The sequence below is a fragment of the Psittacula echo genome, assembly GCF_963264785.1.
Source record: "Psittacula echo genome assembly, chromosome: 4".
NCBI classification, from domain to species: Eukaryota; Metazoa; Chordata; class Aves; order Psittaciformes; family Psittacidae; genus Psittacula; species Psittacula echo.
The window spans coordinates 19,504,574-19,529,476 of NC_137738.1; the positions used below are offsets into that span (position 1 = coordinate 19,504,574).

The 24,903-nt window shown below is 37.7% G+C and overlaps 1 protein-coding gene across 1 annotated transcript in view; it reads right to left on the reverse strand.

Moving 5' to 3' along the window:
• Window positions 1-545: 545 nt before the first annotated feature.
• Window positions 546-24,903, reverse strand: part of ZFAND3 (zinc finger AN1-type containing 3) — a 136,952-nt gene continuing 112,594 nt past the window's right edge. The window contains exons 6-7 of the mRNA XM_080617063.1: window positions 21,381-21,551; window positions 546-3,334 (exon numbers count right to left, since the gene is read on the reverse strand). Of these exons, the coding sequence (XP_080473189.1) occupies window positions 3,180-3,334; window positions 21,381-21,551 (326 nt within the window). The 3' untranslated portion in view covers window positions 546-3,179. The remainder of the gene's footprint in view (window positions 3,335-21,380; window positions 21,552-24,903) is intronic.

Here is a 24,903-nt window from a genome sequence, read left to right on the forward strand (position 1 = left end):
CCCAATTTCAATACCCAACAATTTTCAAAATTGTTTTTAAATAATTACCATGATATTCTCTCTCCCTCTAATACAGTCCTTTGTTTTAATGAGCCTTGTATTTCTAGCATCTAAATGATTAAGAAACAAGTTATTCCTCTACTTATCCATTATTAATACAGCCCATTATGATTTGCAATACAGCTACTCTAGATGAAGTTGTCAAAATGGATGAAAGAACATTTAAGATATTAAAACTCTGATGCCAATGATATAGTGTACAGTATGCATCAAATGAAAACAGTTCATTTGATTACTGTATCTAACCTCAAAATTAAATTGATCAAATTGGCTACTGTAGATTTAGCCAGATTTGCTTACAAAATAAATGACTAAACTTGAACCCAGCAGAAAGATTACTTTCCCCTTCAAAACTGGCAGAAAATACTGTCCACCTTCATCAGCTGTAAATTCACCTTGAAGTTAGTGACCTAATGTGCTTATTTTCCCCATTTGTATTTCTTAAATAAACCTGCAGGAGAAAAGGTGCAAAATAGCAAGACCTGTTGGAATAGGCAGAAAGGAATTCAAACTTTAATCTGATTGGTTTAATTTTTTTTAGCATGAGGAAAAAGAATAAAGTTACAAGATCCTTTTAATATTTTCACAATGTTAAACTAAAACTGAGCTCTAGGCTACATGTGTAAGTAAATCTAGAACACAAAAGGGTTAAATAAGATCTTCTTTTAAGATACAAGAACTTAAGCTTTCTTTTACGTTTAACAAACTTCACAGAACAGATACTGCAAAGGAACAACCCCCTCCCCAACTTCTTGTTTAAAGTGAACATTGTCCATAATTTACATGAACTTTTAAGTAGTGTTCTCTCAAGAGCCACCTTGAAACCATCTGTGCACTTGTAATGAGATTAAAGAGAGTATTAAGGAGGAACAAAATAGCATCTTCAGTATTAATGCAGAAAAGTCTTATGTGTCAATCAGAATGCCCATCAAATGCTATGGTAGGATTTTGTAGGAAAAGAAAGTGCGTATCTCAGCAACCTCCAAAATCCATGTTTGCTTAAACTCCTCATAGCAAATGTAAATATCATCCTTGGACAGTCCCTCTCACCAAGACCACTGCCTGAAAATGCAGCACATTACGGAAGATTTTGGTGCTGGTTTTATTTTCTTGACTAATATCAATTATAAGAAACCAGCTTGCCTTCTGGATAGTTTGCATTTTATAATGATATGATGGGGCACTTCTGATTTGCTCCATTGTTAATTAACAGTAATGCAGTCAGATGCTGAGTGTGTGTGGAGATGCAAATATATAATCTTTTTATTTAAATTAGTTGTCTTCTTGTTAAATGCTCCTAGCTGGCTACCAAAGTAACAATCTGATTTGGCCTATAAGGAGTTAGTTACCTGTAACAAGTAGAATGGAAGATGACTCATCCAAGCTTACTCCCAAAACTCTGGGTTTTTTTCCAAGTGACACATTACTTCACCCCTCTGATGTTTTATACCTGCCCAGGATTTGAAGATGAGACAAAATCTTTCCCTCCTTCAGGTTTTCTTACAAATTTACCTGATTGTTAACACCTTACTAACAGGCTGAGAAGCTGAATTCATTCAGGATTAAGCTGGGCCACACTGGTACAAATCCTTTTTACCTTCATAAACCCTGTGTGCAGCAGCAGATGTGCCAATTACAATGTTTGCTTTTTTGTTTCCAAACAGACAAGACTGGTGCAATTCAGTTCAGCTCAGCTCAATGTGACATACTGTAATATAGAACCATAGGTCTAACCAAATCCAAAACATTCTACTCCATGTAATGCTTTTCACATTCACTTGCTATACTTGCTTTGCAATAGATGCGGGCAGAGATTTTCATGAGCACGTTCAGCTGCATAGAAAGCGGGCTGATGGAGCCCACTTGATTATCTCATTGACACTCTGGAAGCGAGGAACACAAACTCAATCTGATAATGGATGTTTTACCGGTTGTTCCCCAATACTGTTACTGAATTCTGGTTGCTACAAAATGTCCTTTTTTTTCCCCCCCCAATATATAAGTCTAGCTACAGAAAGTCAGTCTGTAGAATCCAGCCATGGCTACTGTGCTGTGGATTAGCCTTATTTGATCAATTATCAGATACCTGCACTTAGCAAAAGGCAAACAAGAGCCAATCAGGTTTTGGCCAGTGGGAATGGCTGCACTGCTCAAGGTATGTGGAATCCGTTCACACAACTCATACTATCTCTGTGGATGCCATGTAAAAAGTATGCACCATTTACTGCTCTGGGATGGAGTTGGCTTTATAGTGAGATCATAATTTAACTGAGGAGAAAAAAAACACCACCACCACCAAAACAAAAAAACCCCCCAAAAAATAAACCACGAAAAAACCCCACAAACAAACAAACAAAAAAAAACCAAAACCCAAACAAAACAAAACAAAACAAAAAAAAAACCAAACAAAAAAACCCCCAAAACAACCCTGACAGGTTATTTATAGTAAGATAGATATAAAAAATTTTATAAGAATCTCTGTCCCCCTTTCTTTTTGGCTTCCTGGGAAGAACCAGAAAGATGTTCCTACCCCAACAGAATCCCTGATGCTGGTGACACTGCCTAATTCAAAAGCCACACGCGATGAAGGCACGAGTGACCAGTCAGGTCTTCTGGGCTTAAGCAGCTGCAATTGCTGCTCTTAGTAGTATTTCACCTCCTCAGGATTCACTAGCAGTGAAGAGGTGAAAGGCTGCACATTAAACAGTTTGTCCGAAAGCCATGTGCATAGCAAACTTTTACACCAGCTTCTATACATCTATTTGTTTTAACTCCGCCGCTGGAACGTTTCCAGCATAAGGCTTTTAGAGTGACTCCAGCAATAACAGAAGCCTTTGGATTTTTCTTGTTTTGTTTAAATCCACTAGCCATGCTCAAAAATAGTATTTCTTCATGTTTTATTTTTATACGGTGGCTAGCAGGCACCTTAGTAACCAGCCAGAAATCAATTTCAACCACCATCAACCCCTAAACTACAGTACCAGGACAGCTGGCTAAAGAAAGGAAACTGATTGGCTGTAGTCTGAAACTTGCCTAGTACAAGGTGTCTGGCTGACTTTGTCCTAAATAAGGCTAACATTAGTGAACTAAGAGAACAGCATTTGGTTGCAGTCTTGCACTCAGGAACATCCTTCGCCAATGCGTTGGCAAGATCTCCCTACTTTCCGATCCAGTTTCACCATTTTCATAATGGCTTCCTCACGCCCACGTCCCATGTGGTCAAACGTGCAGTCATGTTGTTCAGGCAGGCGATGTAACATACAGAACACATAACCTACCATGGAAAGGGAGAAGAAAAAATATACAGTTAGGGACTTGGTTAAAGTGGCAGAATCTTACCTGAATCAGAAATGAAGGATTACTTACCAGGGGATTACTCAGTTCTCAGAAATTAATGCCAGCTTTAAGTTTTTACTTATCTATCTTCCTTACAGGGTGTTAATAACCATCTGATTACTTACTGCATTTTCTTGAGCATTTATTAACATAGTACCAAAGCTCAAGTCATACTAGTTTTGGGTTTGTTTTTTTTTCTGTTGTCTCATAGAGGAACTGCTCCAAATCACCTAACGTAGGTATGCCCACACAGTGACAAAGCTAATTTTGCAAAAAGAAAAAGATGATCACCTCTGAAATCTTTTCTTCTTTTTTTGCAGCTGGCTGTAATTTCTGAAATTCATGCCTATGGTATTGCAGGTTGAGCTACCAAGCAGGCATTCCAGTCCGATCTGTTAAATGTAAGCACCTTGCTTTCTCCTTACTGCCAGCACCCCAAGTTGGCAGTAACTGCAGGAGAGTTCATGGCTCCATTACTATGCCAGTTTTCAGAAGCTTCTCTTCATGAACTGTTCTGACACTAACCACAGGGGGTGATCAGGCATTTGACACAGGGACATGTCCTGCCACATCATTTTGCTCTGTAGCTGAAAAGATGAAGGTTACTGTTACTGTCTCTTTGTCTAAAGCTACTCAATATTATTCAGTTTCCCAGGGAGCACATGACTCAGAAACACATGGAAATACTTCTTCCTACAGGTGAGGAGGTCATCTTCTGTACCCACCCCTTCCTAGTCTACAAAGAAAATAAACTTTTTTTCTTATTTGTCCCTAACTCTTTATAACCGTAAAGAAACTGCCTCAAATTTCCTGCCTCTAAAGTGAATGTTACATAGCGGTAAGTAGTATTAAGATGATATAGTAGGGGAAAAAGTCGCACAGTTACAGGGCTCATGTAGTCTACCATATACGAAACCAAGTACGTTATTGCCTATGCTGCAATATTTTTCCTGCCTGACAGTGCAAGGAACATTACTCTGTCTCTCACTGAATGCTTTACATTACTGCTGCTCCTTGAATGCTCAGAAGATATTAAAACCACAAAATGTTGATTTTTGAGATGCAAAAGGATAAAAATGAGTAATTGAGAGCGTGTTTGTTTGTGCCTATTACACACACACACACACATATATAAAAATATGTGTTATGTATTTTAAGCTCCTGGACATAAAACATCAATTGTGAGAGACAACAACAGGCTATCTTTATGTTAGTGTGATTGTTAAGAAAACAGAAAAGGAGAGAGTATCACACATGGAATTATTAAATAAGAAAAGGAAAAAAAAAATTGAAGAAAAGAGATTTATCTTTGCTCTGTGTTTCAACAGCACCAGCTGTGAAAAGCCATGTCTACTATCTGTGTCTGGCTTTGAAACCCAGTACTAGTAACAAAGCAAAAAAAAAGACAGGTTTTCTGCATTGGTATATGCTATTCAGAAATACGGATGGAAGGATGCAGATTGAATTGATAAATATCTCACCCTTGTGATCATTGCTTCCACTTCAATCTCAATCTGGATCATGCCACACACTCCAATATAATAAATAAGTATCTTTCTTGAGGTGCCAACATTTCAAGGTCTCTTTGTTAAAATGAAAACACCCTTGGACTATAGCTTCAATACTGAATAGGCATTTCACTCAGTTCTCTCTTACAGAAAGCATGGAGTGAAAACTTCCCTTATTTCTTGAAATAAAACTTCAAATTACTGAACCAACGTCCACTACAGGCACAAGAATACATAAATACCTGACTAGATGAACTCAAAAAACAAGTTCTTCATCTTATCTGCAATGGACGTGTAAGAACAGATGCAAGAAACCCTGCAGAATATGGATTGTGCTGAAGTTGTTTCAGACCACTGTAGGTAAAAACTGTTTTTAAATCCTGATGGTTTTACAGATCCTCTCCACATGGTTAACAAGCATATGTTTAAATGCTATTTAATGTAACATAAAAGAGCTCTTGGACATGTGTACAGTGTTCTACACAGCTTCAGCAAGACCTTCTGTAAGTCTAATAAGAAAATACAACATGATTCATCACTTTCAATTGCCCCATCTCCTCACCTTCTACAAAGCTTCCTGCCTCCTGTAGACCAGCATAACTTCATGGTGTTCCTTTCCACTCTGCCACTCCCCATCCCCCATCTTCCCCACCCCAGTACAATCTATTCTGTGCTTTGCCATATCTTCATGTCTTTTTTTGAACACATTTTAGTTCTTAGGGAGCACCTGTTTTAATGTAGGAAAATCTGTAGCATTTGCTGTATTTATTCCAGATTAAATGTATTTTTTTTTCTGTTTGTCAATTATATACTTATGCATTCTTGAGCAGCATTTCAGTAACTGTCCAAAGAATGCCATGTGATTTTCATTTTCCTAGACAATGGAAGAAGTATTTCTGAACTCAGCAACTGAATAATCTAAAACTGTTATTCATGTATCTGCTAATTAGAACTGATAATACCTAATGGAAGAATACCTAAGCACATTTTGAACAATACTAAAATAGTTTTGCATATATTGGCTGTTCTTATGGAGGGGGTTTATTCTCTTTGCAATGCAGATCTTCTGCAAGTCTCATTTCCAAAAAGAGACTTCAGATCTTTGGTCCCAAAATTGCTCCAAATGCCAAAGTCACTTTAAAGATTGAAACTTGTATTTTTGCAGGTTTTACTTTAAATTTAAAGGACTTGAATACTGCTATATAGTAGCTAATTGAGTAACAGTGGTTCTGATTAGTTCCGAATGGATATATTCAATTAAGTTATTCCTGCTATATTCACTCCTTGCTTCTTCAGTGGTCTGGAAATCAGAGTGGACATTCTGTGGTCTGCACCTGCACAAGCACTTGATGTTGTATCCAGACCATCAGTTTTTACAACAGTTATATTATTAACTTACGTGCACTGGGGAAGTAGGCCAATATATGTACTTCTATTTTGTTCCTTAAAGCCAATGCATATTTAGAGGTCAAACTGTTCTCCTGAGAACTCTGCTTTTACAGTTATAAAGCAAGATAGATAAACGAACTCTTGCGTGTATTTACAGTCAAGTTCGTTATGGGAAGGTATCAAATACAAGTTGTCTTCCCTAAAGGATTTTACTGCAGAAATGCTTCTTTTAGCACACTGTATCTGGAAGGCAACATAAATAACATTATGCTAGGGGAAAGAGCATGGGAAAAGGGAATCCATCTGCCAGCTAAAGTTAGTTTCCCTAGTCATCAACCAAAAATATGCCAGACATCTACTCCAAGCATAGATGATTTCAGTCCAGTAAATGTAATAATACCTCTCACACCATTGCAATTGTTGTTTTCTGATGTTAGAAGTAAACTATGAATCACCTACTCCTCAGGCCTGTAATGCAAACTTCTTGGAAATTTCCATTCTGAAGTATCTCAAAACCTCTGAGCTCCTCTAAGCACCCCAGAAACTACTGCACAATTTATCATCAAAAATTCACTTCCATTTTATCACTAGAACATAAATGGCTAAAGCCATAAAGCACTGTACTATCTCTGCTTTACTTGTACCCATAAAGATGAGTCATTCAGAGGAAGTCTAGGATCACATACAAGCAACTGTGAGGTTGCTTTCATCATTCCTGAGGAATCTATTGAGAAAAGGCAATTGGAGAAGACAGAAAACAAAATAATCTTCCATTTTCAAGACCAGAAAATACCACAGACCTACAGTTTGCTGTGTGTGGGTGATGATGAAAACCAACTGTATCTTCCTTATCATTACATTCAAGAGCACTGGATAGATGGGAGTATGGAATGACAATAAGCAAATATTTTAGCTAAAACCTACATTTAATTCTTAACTTTGTCTTAAAATTCTGAAACCAGTAAGCTACTAAAGTACCAATAAAATGGGATGTGAAGCATCAGAAACAATTCAACTAAATGGCATAATAATCCACAACCCAAAAGCCAAATTGTGATTTTGGAGGATCCCTGTTTTTTAAAAAAACTCTTTTTGCCTCTTTGTTAACAGGAAGTGATCCATGTGGTTCCATGACTTTCTGGAACATGGCACAAATGCCCAATAATTGGATTACTGCAAACTACTGATGGGAAAGCACAGTGGCAACAGTGGGACTGCTCCAGCGGATGTCCTTGGGCAGGCATGGAGTCCCAAACTCCTCTGATGTACTGTTGGAGAACATCACGCTGTTACTTAAAATATATATAAATATAATGATCCCTGTTACGTGAATTGCACTGTGATAGAAAGGAAGCTCCCTTTTCTCCCACCCTGAGATTCTGGTCCTGAGAGATAAGACATTCAGAAAGCTGCTAAAAGATGACAGATTTGTTTGGTTTATTTGTGAACATGTTTTGAAAAGTGACTCGAAAACTTTCAAAAGTCTCCCTATTTGAAACATCTTGATGTATATTATCTAAAAAGCAGTTGCATGTTGCCACAATTACCCTGATAGTCAACATATTCATACTTTTGTTTTTTAAGAATAGTGGGCACGTCTGGACTTTGCCATACAATGAACACGTCATATGGCTTATACAGCAGTTTTGTCCACTGAAGAAAACTGAGCCTTGCTTATGCAAAGGTACATTTTTGCATTTCTAAAAGCTAAGCCATTCAAATATCATTGTTGAAATGAAACAACGAAGCCCTTCATTACCAAGTACCTTAATTGTTCAAGCCAGACAATTATGTTTTCATTGCATGCATGAACTGCTCTAAAAGTTTAGCTTCATATACTGCAGTGCCCTCTCCTGATACACTGAAAGAAGCTCCCATTGGTAGGTAAAAGAAAGTTAAGTCAATATTACCATAAAAAAATCAGAGCTTCTGACACTTTAGAATCATCTTACCTGCCCACTAGTACTGCTATTTATTATTTTCATTCTGGCAAAACTGTCAGGATTCGCAGCTTCAGCCATGTCCAGATTTTTAATTTTATTTAATAAACAATTTGTGTTTGTATAGGTGCCCTATACCAAGTCTATTCAAAGTAGCCTTGACAATGACATACACTTGTTCCTGTGCAGAATTTTCTTCTGTGTACTTTGACTTCTTCATGTACTTCACAAGAAATTTTACCTTTCTGACTAACTTGAAATGCTAATCAACAGAGGTCCAAACAGAATTTAGTAATACCTTGCAACCTCAAGAGATGAAGGTGCTACAAAAATTCTCCCCCAAAGGTGTATTACTAAACAAGGTATGTGTGAGTTTATATACAGATTTCTGTGCAAGAACAGACTTCAACATATCTTTAAAAGGTGAATATATCTACAAAACATCATACAACACAGCACAAGCAGGCAGATTAGCCAGCAGAGAAGATCAGCTCATGTCATGATAACGTACTGCTGCAGCACTGTTTGGAATAATTGGGCATCATTCAACAAAAGTATCTAGTAATCCCCAAAACAACACTTACAAATCTCCCCCATCCCTTCCAACTGTGAAGATAATGTAATGTGTGGTAACTGATACTAACAACAAAGCTATTTAAAAAGTGTGGGAGGGAAATATTTTTTCAAGACACGATATAGGAAAAAATGAATGTAAAGAGTAGAACAAAGAGCTACCAAGATACAACACAAGATCCTAAAGACTTGTACATTGAGTACCTCAGAAAATACTTGCTCTCTGGATTTCAATATAATCAATCAGCTTGCTCCCCTGGTATTTTGGATACTGTTCAAAAAGAACATTCAGCAATGGAAGGACTATCGTCCAAGCCTAGCAAAACTGCCAGTGCAGCTTACATGCACTGCTATTTTGCAGTACAAATATTCTAGCGCGCTGATATCTTGCACCATTCTCCCTCTAGACAGCTCCATTCTTGCATAAACTCTAATTATCTCTTCTCTCTCTGCTGTGGGGACTGCTCTGCATTGGCATTGTCAGCTTTCATAACACAACTCAGGGAACATTCAGTTTTACTGACATTTTCTATAAAACCAAACCAAATCCCAACAAGCTGAACAACAAGCTTTTGGAAATAAGCAAGCTAAACTATTCTCCTGTTTCCCCTTTTCAGCTTTGCAAAATGTCATCAACTTTGATTAAGTGCTAAGTAGTTTCGAATAACTTGGCTAGAAATCTTGTCATTCATTCCCAAGGGGAAAAAGGAGTAAGCGACATTATGGCGAAGCTTTTTAAGCAAATAGATGTATTTATTAAAACTCAAAAAAGACAGTCTTTCTATCATTTCCATTCCAAGAAGAGTGGATGGGGAATGTTAACCTCTAAGTGCTCAAACTTAGAAGTCTCTAAATATTAATGTACAGAATCTTAAAAGTTGCCCTCTCAAGGCATTTCAGTTCTATGTTCCTTCACAAACAGCACAGTTGCAATAGATTCACAAAATACACAGTAGAAAGAAATGTACTTTTCTTATTATATATATATATTTGCTATGGTCACTGCAACTTGCCCTTCAATATTTTCTTCTTTAGATAGTCTAAACTTACTTAGACTACTAAAATTATCAATAACTGAATCAAAAAGAGGAAAAGAAAAGCAGTGGTATATGACACATTAAAATGTTTCTTTAAATCTGCTAACCTGTTCCCAGGACTGGATGTGCCCTTGGGACTTCCAGCCTGCTCTTAAATCAGTCAGAATCCCAGGTTTTATGCTAGGAACACACAGCTCTGTGACATCTCTGATGCTACATAAAATTTTATGTCAGAGATTCAGGATACTTCAGAGATGCTGTAGATTCATTCTGTAATTCTACTATAGGGTTTATGCTTAGGAGAAAAGAAGGGAGCAACAATATTTTTCTTTTCATGCTCTACTTTGCTGTCTACCACAAACAGTGTAAAGCAGTGTGTATGAGCAGGCACTAGAGACAAAAAAGCTATTAGTGAAAAAAACTGCCCAGGAAATGAATGGAAAAACTTGTATACAAAATAAAGATGATACCATCTTAATCCCGTAACAGCCACTGAACAGGTGTGGTTAAAAGATTCTGCAATTCTTTAGACTGCAAGGCGAAGACTTTGTATTTCCAAGTTCAGCCACATATAATCTGTGTTTCAAACGGTCTTCTCTCTATTTTCTTGAAGATCATAAGCCTGGGAAGCTGCTTTAGGGAGCACAAAAGAGATGTGGTTTTGCACTCTGCAAACAAACTATGTTTTATCCCTATTTGTGCTATCCCTATTTCACATTCACTCTGCTATTTATCTTACTACTTGCACAGAAAGCTGCCAAACTGTTTTTTCCTACATTAAATGTGCCACAAATTTTGAACAGAGAATTTGTATCACTTGAGGGCAGAGCACATACTGATTTTTTAGGTTTTTTTTTTGAATCAACAATCCTCAAGGAGGTTCTACATAAGACACTATTCTACTCCTTGACTTTAGAACTAAGAAGAACTCAAAAGAAACAGTTTCCTCCTGTTTCTTTGAAGACAGTGTATTTGGAATGGGAAAAAATTAAGATATGGCAGTGTCCTAGGTTCAAGTCCTGGTTTTGCTCTAGTAAATACCAATTCCATAAAAGGAGGGAGCCTCTTCAGGAACAGAACTGAGGTTTTCAGGAAATTATTTCTGAATTTCAAAGTGCCCACATTGAACAAAGTGATACAGACAGCAAACTTAATTGCTTTGTAATAGCAATAAAAAGAATAATAATAAAATAAAAGTTGTAGAAGCATTCAAAATTTGCTGTGGGCCAGGCCTTACTGGAGGTCTCAGTCAGGATCATACCACAGTTCCGCCATGTAGCACAAAATAAATGGGGTTAAATCTTCTGGTTTAGACCAGATAATTTTCTTGCTCTACAGAACACATGCACATAAGAGTTCATCACAACTTTTTCACCCCACTCTGGATCCAGGAGTTAAGGCCAACATCTATCAGAGACAGTCTAATGCAGCAACCCAGGTACCTGATTACTCCCACGGCCACAGCATGCAATCAATACTCACTTTTAAACTGCTTCATAACTCAGAAGTCACTAACCTACACATTTCATATGTAGGCTCCCCTTCCAACTTTATACATCGTCCTCATAAGTTGCAGCCCACAGCAGTCAGGCAAGAGCAGTAGTGGAGACACTACAAGCTGACTTACCAGCAAAGTGTTTGCTTTTTTGAATAATCATGTGATCTTGTAATGTTATATTCAGGAGAAATTAATATTATCACACTTATAAAAGAAATGTTCACTGCCATGTTTGCAGGGCTGAGAACATACTAAACAACACTGCATCTCCCATGCTGTTCTTAGTTTCACAAGGTTGTATCCCGTAGGATGTGACAGAATGAATCCAAAGGACAGGACATGCTGTAAGAAAGCAGAATTATGCCAAAAATGTAGTGTCCAAGAATAGACACCTAATAAAGCAGAGATAAACCATAACAGGTAACACTATAAAATTAGGTTCTCCATAGGCTATACCAGCATATAAAGAAGTATTTGTTTCCTACCCAGGACATTTATATTTGAATAGTGTGAAATCTTAGAAAAAGTCTCTTGAGAAAGGGCAGGTGAATGACAGAGCTATCCTAACATCAATGCAGGGCCTTGTGCAGTGTTTGACATTTTTAAAAGAGCAAGGTATTAATACTTCTAGAATTCTCTCGACATCAGGGCCACCTGAGCTAATACACTTCAGCCAAAAGCTGAGGATTTAATTAAAAGCCCAAGTGTACTCAGTAACTTAATTAAAATAGCAAGCAATACCGAGTGATTCAATAATGTATGTGTATCATTTTGTTTAGCCCAATGAAAATGCATGAAAGATAAAGCTACTAATAAAGAACTGGAATGAATAATGAAGTCTGTACCAACATACTGTACGTGTTGTATTAATTCTGTTCTCTTGAATCCTGCATGTATTTTGACTTCGAATCACCACATGCTGAATATGACTCCAAGTCTGCCTTTCAGTATATTTCCTGAATTGTATTATTTATGTCTTGGGTTTAAATAGCTTTCTAGAGGTTGCACTGTATTGATCCACAGTCTGACATCAGCTAGGCTTGCTGGTCACATCACTGGAGAGAAGCAGCTCTCTTAAACCTAAATGAAATTTATTTTATATCATTATCCCCTATTTATACCTTATGTCCAGGGTCTCTTAGATTACACATTCTGCTCCAACAAAAGCTTTCTATTCCTGTGACCTCTTGCAATCTATGTCAAGAGTAATTCTTCTTCTAACCAAAGGGAAACAGAGCTCCATTCAGAGCTCTATTTATCCCATATTTATACCATGAAGGAAAATAAACACTTATACCTACACTTCCATCCTTCCCCTTTAGTTTGTGTGTGAACCAGCTGTAGCTCCTGGAAAAAAATCCCAACTTTTTGAGGTAAATTTTGACAATTCCTTTCCATATCCATTTTGTCCTCCCAGTTCTGATGCAGCAATTGGTGTGATGTTTTTCCTCTAGTTCTTCCTATGAAGAACTTATATTTTCACCAACAAAAATTACTGGGCATCATTCCACCCTACCTAAGCCTTACTTGATGATCAGTTTACCTAACTTATAATGTTCCTTTAGGATTTGTCAGATTATTATGCCATGGCTTTGGGCCTTCTCTGTTTACTTCAAATATCAAGCATATTAGTAAAATCAGTATGTATTTGCAAAGCTACTTGTTAACATATGGACAAATGTGTTTGATTCACTTTGATGGGGAATGCAGTATCTAGGCAGTACCTCTCCTTTTGAGAACGAACTGCTCCAGGCCTCTGCCAACCAGCAGGAGCTTTCTAAGCACACAGCCCTGGAGAAGCTGTAACATTTTGACTTCAAATCAAATCCTGTGAGACTGAATAAATAAGAACACTGTAAAGAAAGAACTTTGATTAATAAAGGTAGAGCTTCTTTAACCTTCAAAAATGTTTCCTTGAATACCGGGCATGTAGGTAGCTATTATCTTCATTTTCTGATAAGGAAAAAAAAAAAAAAGACTCAAAGAGCAAATTTCTTCCCTAAAGGTACTGAAAGAGACAGAATTAGAAATAAGACAGTCTCAGCTAGGTCATGCATCTCTTGTGTATGCAAGACAATTAAAAATTGCATCTTCAACTGTTCAACTAATGTGGCTTTCTTACCGCATATTCTTCTTTCTTCTTTAACCACAGTACAGGTATGTATGAAAGAAGAGACCAAATGTAGCATACCAACAAAATGCTTATTTTTTCACTCATACTATAGTATAGAACCTGAAGGGCTTACGACATCAGTAGTGTAAAAATAAAACTTCTTTTTTTTTTGGTTTTTAAAAGGAACATGCTAACTTGTTTTATTGAAGGAGAACTCGAGGACTCAAGAGACCAACTGACCATTTCAATAACATGTATTGATTGGGACCGAAGAAGGTAACTAACAGGTGCACTATACATCACTGAATCAGGAGAGTAGCCTGCTGTGGAACTTTAAGTAGCATAGTGGAAGAAATCAGAATCAGCACATGCTGTAAGAAAGCCACACTAGTTGAACAAGCTGGGGGAGTATATTAGAGCCTTTTCAAACTATTTCATGATTCCTAATTATAAACAGACCATGAACTCCATTTACACTTTCAAAGCTGTGAACAGAATTTCTAAAGCCTAGGCACTAAAGTGTTTTTTTCTGGGTCCTACCCTTGAAACCCGTGAGTCGCCAATTAGTCAACTGCTTTTAATTTCTACAATTTTCAGAGTACATACTACCCGGGCAGACCGACACTAGTTAACAGCACATATTCCCTATCAAATTATAGTATTGGGATAAAACCTTTATAAAGCAAAACAAAAACTCCTTTCAGTTTGAAGTCAATCTTCAATAGCTTTTCTTTTTTAACACTTACAGGACTGTAAGCTTATAAGCTAAGCTGCAGGCATTACTGGAATGGATGAATGCCTGAGGCAAAACACCTATTCTGGGAGCAACTATCTTAGGACAACAGTCAACAGAAGGCAGCTGAATATGGTACATCTTAAGGCCTGGCAGGAAGACTTGCCAGAATTACAGTATGCAACCAGTTGCTAATAGGATTTTTTTTTTTTAATACTTCTTCTGGAACAGGTTGACTCAATCTCCAGAACCAGTGCACGTATTTAATGTTAATCAGTAAAAGTACATATGCTATACCAACATATGTTCATGTCCTGAAGGCATTTTGGTTTGTACCAGAAAAAACATCCATCTAGAAAGTAAACTGACCAGCACCATTACAAATTCTTCTCCAGAGAAAAGGTTCCATGGAAATGGAACCACAATTTAATATTTTACCAAGATTTAAGAGAAACATTAGTGTCAATACATGTTGGACTACTTTGTACAAAGATTGCGCAGTTGTCAAGAGCTTTTCTTTTTTCTTCATTATCTATTCCAAATTTGTTTCTTTCTTCCTGTCCTTCTTAAGATAATTTCTAAATTAACTGAGTAAATCAAATCATTCCAAATTTATTTTGGCACAATCCAAACAAATGCCTCATCTCCTGTGTTTATGAACAAGCAGCTCTGTTATACAAGTTAAGAATGTGCAGTTGTTTTTCTTGCACTTGTTTTATCACTGTATTACAGTGAGACTTATCTGCCTACAGTTATCTGTAGAAAAGGTACAGTCTCTTTTGTGGGGCCATATTTTGTTTCTGGTGGCTACCAAAAATGCTTGATATGAGTCTGTTCTTTTTTCCTCTTACCCCTCTGCTTAGCAGAAGACCAGAAGTGATGGACACTTAAGAACATCCCAAGAAAAGAATTCTACCAGGTTGTTATAGATTTACACAGAATTAAATTAAAAACAGGAATGTAGAAAAATAAGTACAGTAACATACCAGAAAACTCTCTTTTATACTACTTAGCTATGCTTATGAGTTCGTGTGTGTATATATATATATATGCACATGTAGACATGAGAAAAGTTTCTGAAGTGCTTTAGAAGGCACGTTTGCCAAATATTTCAAAAAAGTTTTGCTCCTGTCCCTGCTAAAATTAAAGATTTTTTACAACTTGTTTATAATGCTTTCTCACAGTGGTTGGATCTCCTTTAATTTCCATTTACTCATCAATGTTTTAAAAGTCCTTTCCATTGTTAATTATATAGAGACAGACAGATAATCTGGCAAGCACCAAATTATCTTTAGAATGCACCAGACTTAAGTCAGGAGTTGGTCTAGGATTTGGTAGGGAATTCTGTAAGAGATGTAATGCCAGTTTGTTATTAATGTTGTTCTAGTGCAAGATAAATGTATTCCCCATGGGTTTATTCCCTCATCACCTTAAGGTTAGCTTTCCTCTGAGCTACTTTTTTCAAGTAATCGTTTTATCAAGAAAATCTTACCCACTTTGATCACATCTTGATCAGGCATTTCACCAAGTTCTAATAAAAGTTTACCATGAGATTTATCCAGTCCACATTAAAGTCATATTCAACACCATCACAGAGACATCCACCAGCACATTGTATACTGTGAAGACTAAAATCTGTCCTCTTTCTAGAGACATGCTTTAGTAGTTAGATCTAAAGCACTGGAGAGCGATCTATGTGCATAAAGTTATATCCACATAAATATATATAGAAATATATATATATAGCTAGAAAGCTAGATAGGAAGGAAAGTTATGCCCTTATAAAGGAGGAGTCTGTGATGTACCTCAACAGGGTACTGAGCCATCATTCCACACATTCAGCACAGCAAGGCAGCACTCTGGCTAACCAGCAAAGTGAGACTCATTTCCTGACTCAAAGTCTTACTGCTGTAGAAGCCACTAATGAACGTGCATTCCTTCAAATCCAGAAAGAGACAAACACCAATACTTGGCAACATCTCACAAATAAATATAGCAAACCAACATGTTTTGCCTTCACCCATGCCTGAGTATCTACTGCAGAGTCTCCTCCAAGAGCAGTGGTGAACACAGAACTGTTCAAGTCAGTCTGTATTCTGGGAAATTATAACTTGTTACAACATAACCTTGGCCAGTAAAACTCCAAGAAAATCTTTCTTGTCCACACAGGCAAGAAATAGGGCTAATGAATGTTTGATCAGCTTGCACAACAACTGAGCAGTTAGTTTTTAAAGTCTGATGAAAAGGGAAGGTTTCAACTTCTTCCCATCCTATTAAGCATCTACTGTGGCCAAAGAACATGAAAATCTTGAGATTCCTATCTGAGAAACACACAAACAAATCAACAACATCTTTCTAAGGCACTGCTACTGAAAACTAAGGCTTGACTTAGTTCCAGGGCCCATTATCTTGGCCACCCCACTGATTGTCAAGAGTTCTGGATAGATGGACTTCAAGCTACAGACATGTCCATAAGGATGTTGCCTACAAATGACAAACTATTCTACATAACAGGTACTAAAGAGCTGGTACACTGTACTGATTTTTAATTTCTGACTGGGACTGTATCTAACACGACATGCAAGAAATTCTTTACTGATCCTCTAGAATATCCTCATACACCTTATGCAATTCCAACAATATTTAAAGAACACTGCAGACTTCCATGTGTTGGCTTTACACAGCAAGTGATACCAGAACTATGTGCTGTAAAATACTAAGCCGCTGCCATAAAATTAAGCTATCCTTTCTGTGCAAATAATTTCTACGGCTTAGAAGTTTAAAGTTCATTGTCTTTTAAAAATGCACTTGACAAGATGCATATTGCTATTGAGTAGGACAAGGCCCATAAGTTTACCATGTTATTTACAAATAATCAACCTGCCTATTTCTAAAACACCCTTCCAGAACTCTATGTTATATAGCTACCGTCACTCTCAAATTCACTCCCCCTCATTTTAAACAAGGCTCTGGTACCACCTGCTTATCCCATCACTGAACATAATTTTCAGACCAAGGATCTCTGGCAATTGATTTTGGACTGCTTGCACTTCTAGCAGAAATACTGGAATAGAATGTAACTTGAAGAATAAGATTCTTGTAAGTTCCTGATTATATAACTGCCAACTAAATCTAAAATTAAAAAAATACATTATTTCAATACAACCATTATCCATCAGAAGACACTAAACTGTTGCAAGGCCCACCCAAAAGCAGAGAACATCGCTGCCTGGAAAACATGCCTAGTGTAACTGTCATCTAGAAACGCTTCACAAGAAGACGCTTTTGTTCTAGCAGTGTTGATTTAAAGGTTATCCAGTCAGAGGCACAAAATGGGAATTCATTTTAAAACTTCTCTTTCTCACTGAAGCTTGCAAAGTGCATCAGCAATTAACAAGTCCTATCACTTCTCCCAGTTCGCTGTGTGAAAAGGCTCAGAACTCGTCTTACAAATTGCTCTTTTGAAGATCAAAGAGAAGCTGAATTTGTCTGTGTGTGCTCTGGATGAGTTTGTAATTTACTGGAACTTTCAGAGGAGGCTTGGCAGCACGCTTGTTTGACAGCCCCAGGGCACAGGATTCAGGGGAGCTCTGTGACTCTTCTCTTCCGAGTTCCTTCCTTGGCTTTAATTGGCACCTCATTAGAAATTAATGAAAATGACATCCTCTGTTCTTCCTGCTCCAGGCACAGAACACTAGAAAAAGGCCCATCACAATTCATAACACATTCAATTTATATAGCAATGGCTCTTAAGCATTATTTATGAGATGTGAATTTCTTGTCAGCAGTTAATAACTTGTATGGAGCAGAAGCAGAACGAAAAAAGATCTTGAGAGTGTGTATGTATGTGTCTGTGTACAAAAATACACACATTTTCTACATCTGAAAAATTTTTGTGTTCAAAGAACCCTTGCTGGTTGTTTTGGTTTTTCGATTTCTGGTGAATTGTCTTCCTACATGACAAAGCCCTGCAGCACTGTCAGATCTGTCTAAAATTCCATGTACTGTCAAAGGAACAAGCTCAGCAGCATCACCTCGCTACACCTCTCTAGGACAGGTCCTACAGGAGACAACAGAGCCAACACAGCAGTCTCTCCAAAATATCTCTGAATTTGGGATAAAGAAGTAGATTACTCTGTCCCCTTTTTAAAAAGGTTGTGCCCTGCTGGACAAGTCCCAGCTACACTGGAGTAATATTTGCAGGTATATCTACATTAAAACATTGTCCAGCAGGTATAAATTTATCTTTCCACTATGTCTCTCTAAAAATCCCACTGGAAGAGACATCAGAACAAAAGGAGATGATTTCCAGTACTTCTAACATTGAGGCAAGATGATGTGTAATAGCAAACAATAAAACTGCTATTATGTGGAGTTAATCTAGATTTTAACAACAGTGTTTCAGACGCAGCTTTGGAATAACCTAATACTTCTGTGGTTAATCCTTTTTCCTTACATCCAAGCAAAACACACACATTTGTCCTTCTAAAGTTCGTGTCTGCCTTTTTATCGATTCTGACTATCAGCATTTATTTTAACGCTTAAAGTTGAGGGGGTTTTCCACTTTTTTTCCATTGCTTAAGTTAAGGAATAAGATGCCAAGAATTAATAGCAGTGGTAGAAAGTCCAGATCAAAAAATGTTCTACCTTGGCCTTTACTTTTGAAGGATATACAGGCTTGTTCTACACCAGTTGACTGTATTTCCAACTCTTTCAATTAACTACGTATCATTACCAGTGCTTCACATTATGACAAAAAGGATAACCTGATCACATACGGATTTAGAAAACATTTTAAATTAATGAGAATTCTAACACATTTATTCTGGCCTGTTTTCCTTCATCTCCTCCCCAGGGTTTCTGAGCTGGCTTGTTATTCATGACCTACGGCAACCTAGTTTTACAGATAGCAGGGCAAAGTTACTGAGAATGCTGTCCAAGGCAGCTATGTAAAATGACAAAAGCTGATGGGCACTGGTAAAGCAGTCCAGGTGATGTGCAGCTGCAGTGACCTGTGTTTCTCAGTGGTAAGGTTTTGTTTACTTATTAACTTTACTACTAAGACTAAGTAGCGCATGGTATGCTTACTTTCACATCACAGGAGAGCATTCCATTACAGGGAACACATACATACTGAATACAGTATTAATTAAAAGTTATAGTTGCACAGATAAACTGAAGATAGAGTCTTCTCAGCCCTTCTCTTATAAAATGTGCGGGATAGAAATGTTTATTATCCATATTTTAAACTATATACGATGTAATATATAATGTAGGAAAGCAAATTTTCTTTTCCTCACTTATTGCTGAGGAACTCAGAATTTTTGTTTCCTATTCATTTTATTAACACATTTTATGACCTTTAACAATTATTTCCATAAAGCTGTATATATCCAGTGAAAACAATTTAAAGAACAAGTTCTACAACATTCGTATTGCAACAGTGTTGAATTGTGGAACTACCTCAAGAAAACTTGAGAGGAGCCATATTTGTCATCCAATTTAAGAAAGAAGAAAAAAAAAAAAGGCAGGTCTGATTTTATAATTTGAAAAACATTGCTAATCAATGGAAGGACTTAAAAATTTGTTTTCAACTTCATTGCTCTTACATAGCTCCAGTTTTGCAGAATGCAGGGAAGATTAATGACAGAACATAATCTCTAAATCAGCTTTTCTTCAATTCTCCCCAAACCTGTAAAACTCTCTTGTTCCCAGTATTAGGGAAGATTCTTGTATCTCAGTCAGGTCCCTGTAAGCAGCCTCAAGACATCTGTGACAACAGAATACCAGGAGCAGACACTCCTGCCCCTACCACGCTGAGCAGGAAAGGTCATGCCAAACTATGTCACTGACAGTGCTGAATTTCTTTAGTTTGGTAAAAATGTTATTGGACACTTCCAAGTATTCAGACACAGGATTTCCATAATAAGAATTTCTACATTACAGGTTTTGATTTCATGTTTGGTGGCTTCAAGATAACATATGTTAGTTCTACAGCAGTTCCCCAGTACCTGAAACAAAGCTTGTCTCATGTCCAAAGGAGCACATCACAAAAGTAATCTCTAAAGGTTGAAGACAGAGAGATACTGAAGAACAAAGGATAATCATGGAATCTTTGCCACTTTCTATCTCTTTCTCTTCACTCGTTATTTAGAACTCATTCATACACTATATATAAATGAGGTCTGCCTCATTTAACTGGGTCTTTGTAACTAGCTTAGCTAATCCTTTCTCCCCCCACTGATGCTCTGAAAGACATGCCTTCTATCCAGAAAACATTTTAGTACAATATCCTCCAATACACAGGTGCAATGTGAATTGCACTTATCGTCTATGCAAATCCTTTGGAAATTATCCCCCAGCTGAGACACAATGAAGTAACTAAACAAATTCCTCTGCATGTATTGATACAAGTATGGTCAGAGAGCACAAGCATAAGCTTGCAACACATGACTATATGTAAAAATAATTAGCAGGTAAAACTACCCCGTGCATTCTCACTGGGTCTGACAAGCACATTTAAACCAGTTATAAACACAACTGTTCCATGAAGGAGAGAGGATCTCCTCTGGAATCCAGTCACATTAATTATTGTTTCAGAAAGATTATTTGCATGTAATATGAAACCCCAAATTAGCTGTCTGCATGAGATTATCATCCTTAATTCAATTAGCTGAACAGTGTGATCAACTTTGGAAAAGCCAGCGTGGATGACTAAGTATTATGGACAAGTCTTCCCCCCCAAGAGCTAACTATGAGAAAGCGTTTTCAGTTAGAGTGGGTTTTTGCTTAAACTTTTTAACAATAATGTAATTATAAAATGCAGAATGTAGATGCTGACCTATGTTTCTTAAAGCTCTGTAAAAACCTTGTCATCTTTGTGTATTTTGACGTGCTTTGTGTTTCTTCTCCTGTCAAGTGGGTATGATGCTCTCCCGCCTTACAGGGACTTCTGAAGCTAAATTCATTAACATCTGAGCTCTCTTGAGGCAGTACATCAAGGCCAAAGATTTAAAGGGGAAATTAGACAGGAACTAATTATAACTTTCTGCCACCAGTGAAAGCTATGGCTTCTGTTCAAAGTTATCTTTGAAAGATTAAAAAAAAAAAGCAAGTGTTCTCTGAATTTCTCTGATACGGATCCGAGCACGGCTGCATTAGAAAGCCGGACACTACTGACAAGCAGTACTCACCACAGCGACATGATCCCAGTTCCTGCTGTACTAGCTCCAGTTTTGTTTGGCACTGGAAGCATCGGCGTCTACTCTTCTGTTTGGATCGACTGGTTTCTTCAGGCCTGTCATTACTGTCATCCAGTAGCCGTGGCCGTTTCTCAGGAGAAGCCTCACTCTCCGACTGTGAATCTGTTGTATTCACAACAAATATTTTAGGAAAAATATTAGAACTTCCTTGCTGAGGCATCCCTTTGGGCAGACTGAAGGTACAGAGCCTGCAGCTGGGGTCACCACCAAGCAGCAAGATACTTCCCATTCTACTGCATGTACCCATTTGCTTAACAATCAAAATGAGGATCAAATGAAAGACAAATTATCTTTGTCCCCTCTAACAACCCCTCCTGCTGGCAATACTGAATATAAAATGAACTGCTTCCTTCCAGCCATAGCTGGGTCATATAGAGATACATGTAGAGTATACACAGTCCTAAACAACTGCAGGCTTCACCTGTCATCTCTTTTAGCTTCTCCCATGAGCCACCTTGGCGCTCCCTGCACAAACTGAGTAGGCTGCTGATGACACACAACTGAATGCTTGGTTTGACCTGCTTCCTCCCTGGGCAACAGGGAGATTCTTAAGGCAAAGCATGTAAATTGTATCTCTTATGACTGAAGGTGGTATATGAAAGCACCATATTGTGCTTCCTCCCTCTCTTTCCACATGGGTAACAATTTAAATCTAATTTAGCATACACCAACAATACAAATCCAAACAAAAGAAGCCCAGGCCGTGCATGCTAGCTATAAATTCAAAGTGCTCAGCTATTTTCAAAGAACTAGTCAGAATACTGTCCGCATTAACCAATTCATAAATTTCAGCTTATAACACAGTAAGTGTATGGAAAACCTTAAAAAGTTAAAGTTCAGGACTGTTACTTCAGGTGGTGCAGTGCCTTTTTCTGTTGCTGTGGTTTGTTGTTCTTTTTTTCCCCTCTTACAACGGATATATTGACCAGAGGTCTCGAATGGCACGAGATGCATGTTACTGAGTGGAACATGGCATACCCACGCCTTATTTTCATGGCATGTCAGTCAGTGGATTTCAGCAGATCTGCAGTTCTACAATCTGAGTCAGGTCAGGCTAGAAAAGACATTTTCGCTTCCCAAATCTGTGTATAGCAGAATCAGTTCTGCATTTTGTTTAATAGAAGCTGCAGATAAATGAAATGCAAAGTGTATTAAAAATTAAATTGTTGGTAGCAGTGTTGCAAGGAAACTAACTGCAGAAAGCCATTACTGCAGTGACCAAGAAAAAAAAAGGCTTTAGTTCAGTTAAATCCATTTTTAAAGGACATTAATATAACAAGTAACAAGAGAACTGCATGTTTTTGCAGAAGAGTAGCCTATTCCTATCGCACAAGTTCTTACCTTTAAGTTTCCATTGTGTGGTATCTTGTGCTTAAGGAAAACATGTCTACTTTGTGTTAGATGTCTTGGACTAGCCAGGAAAAGGTAACTGCTGTGGCTAAAGCACTGTCCATACCCTTGTTATTTCAATGATTCACTGCTTATCACCATCATGACTTTCCTTGAGCAAATATCTAATGAAGTCAGACTAGGCTAGCCTCTCCTCTGGGGTATGCTCTATGAACTTTCCCTGGTCCCTCATATCTAGTATAAACTAAGCCATTTCTCTTACCTGTGCTTCAGACCTTGTCTCAGTGTTTCCCAGTTGCTGGACTCCAATATTACACCCATGGCAAACAGACAACTTGCTTCACTTGGGTCTACTTTTTTTCTGACATAAGGTATGCTGAAAATGTGCCTGGCTTTACAATAAGAGCAAAGTCTCCACATCTCAAATTTCACAGAAAAGCGAACTGCTTTCTGCACAGTATACAGGTGATAAGTTTTTATTAAGTTGCAATAATTTATCTGATGCGTGCCTTAACACAACCTTCTTTTTGATCAATGTCATAGATTACATAGATTTTGTGAGCTTACATCTCACAAAATATATCTCTTAGGCCTAAACTAACATTCAGTACATAACTTAATCCACCTCTGCATGCTCTGCAAGAGCCTTGACAAGGAAAATAAAGCAGTACATAATGAATTCATACAGCTATGGAGCAACCAGTCCTGTCTTGAATTAAATCTCTGCAGAAGAATATCCACAAGACAGATCCTCTGTCTCTACCCAACTCTACCCTCCAACTGGCACCTTATCTACAGCAGTCTGGCTGACTCAGGGCTCAGTGTAAATCAGTGTAAATCAGCCCACCTTGCTGCCAAAGATGGGGAATTACATGATTTGTAGTTTATCCATTACTCAGAGAAACAGACACATTGCTGTTTTGACAGAGCTGCCTCCCACACAGCTTTGCTTCTGGAAACATGAGCCACTCTGGGAATTCTCAAAAGCAAATTTGGCATTCTGAATTAAGAAGATGGAAACCATAGTGGTCTGCTTATAATGAAGTCCAAATAAGGGATTTGTGTGAGTCAACCAGTGTCTATCAGTTAATTAACCCATGTGCCCTACTGAGAAAAACAGCTACCCCGAGTCAGGCTAGTAGTCCTATAATTAAAAGATTTTATTGTACATTTCCTGTTAATTGGTGATGACTAACTGAATATTAACATAAGTTGGTTAATATGACAGAAATGAAAATTTTTTAAAATGCATCTCTTTTTGCTATAAAGAGTGCCAGCACTGAGGTCACCTTAGCCTGACTCTAGGGGCAGTGCCAGCCATCTGATCACTGCCTGCAAAGCACCTCGAACACGTGAACCCAAGCCAATTCTCATTACAAAACTGACCAACAGTACACACACTTCCATCCTCTCAGGGTCAAGAACAAAAAGTGAGGAGAAATCACGGGTCAGAAATCAGAACTTCTAGATTCAGTCCTGCATGCATTTCTTCCAGATCATATTTCTTTCCACAATACTGACACAAGCAATAGAGAATACAAAATAAATCTACGAGCACCTGGAATTTTGCAACATTACATTTCAGAGATCTGATAGCAAAAGGAAATTGTCATGTATAGCTTCACTCCCTGGGTTGCAGAAAAAAATCCCCTAGGAACAGGGTGAAGTGCTGCAACTAGACTCAAGAGTAAATTCTCTGTGTATTAAACAATAAAAATGGCTCAAGAGAAGAGGGTTTTTTTCAGCCAGTGACTGACAGTGACTTCCCTTAGAAGAATGGTTCATGCAACAAGGATTACTTCTTGCTCTGCTTTTAAGGAACATTTCCCACACTCAACTTGCATTTTAGTATTACACCAACAAATACCCAATCTGAGGAAAAAAAATGGTTTCCTTTTATCTGCAGATGTCAAAAATCATAAAACTCTTCCATAAAAATAAAGAAAAACAATAGAGATGTCCCCCAAATGTTACAAAGAAATTGTTCAGCAGAGATTCTTGTATATCTGAGAATGGAGATTGTTCTAATTGTGGTGACTCCCATGTGAAATGAGATAACGAAATAATTCAGCCAAGCAAGACTGAAACTGGAGGCTTGTCTGGA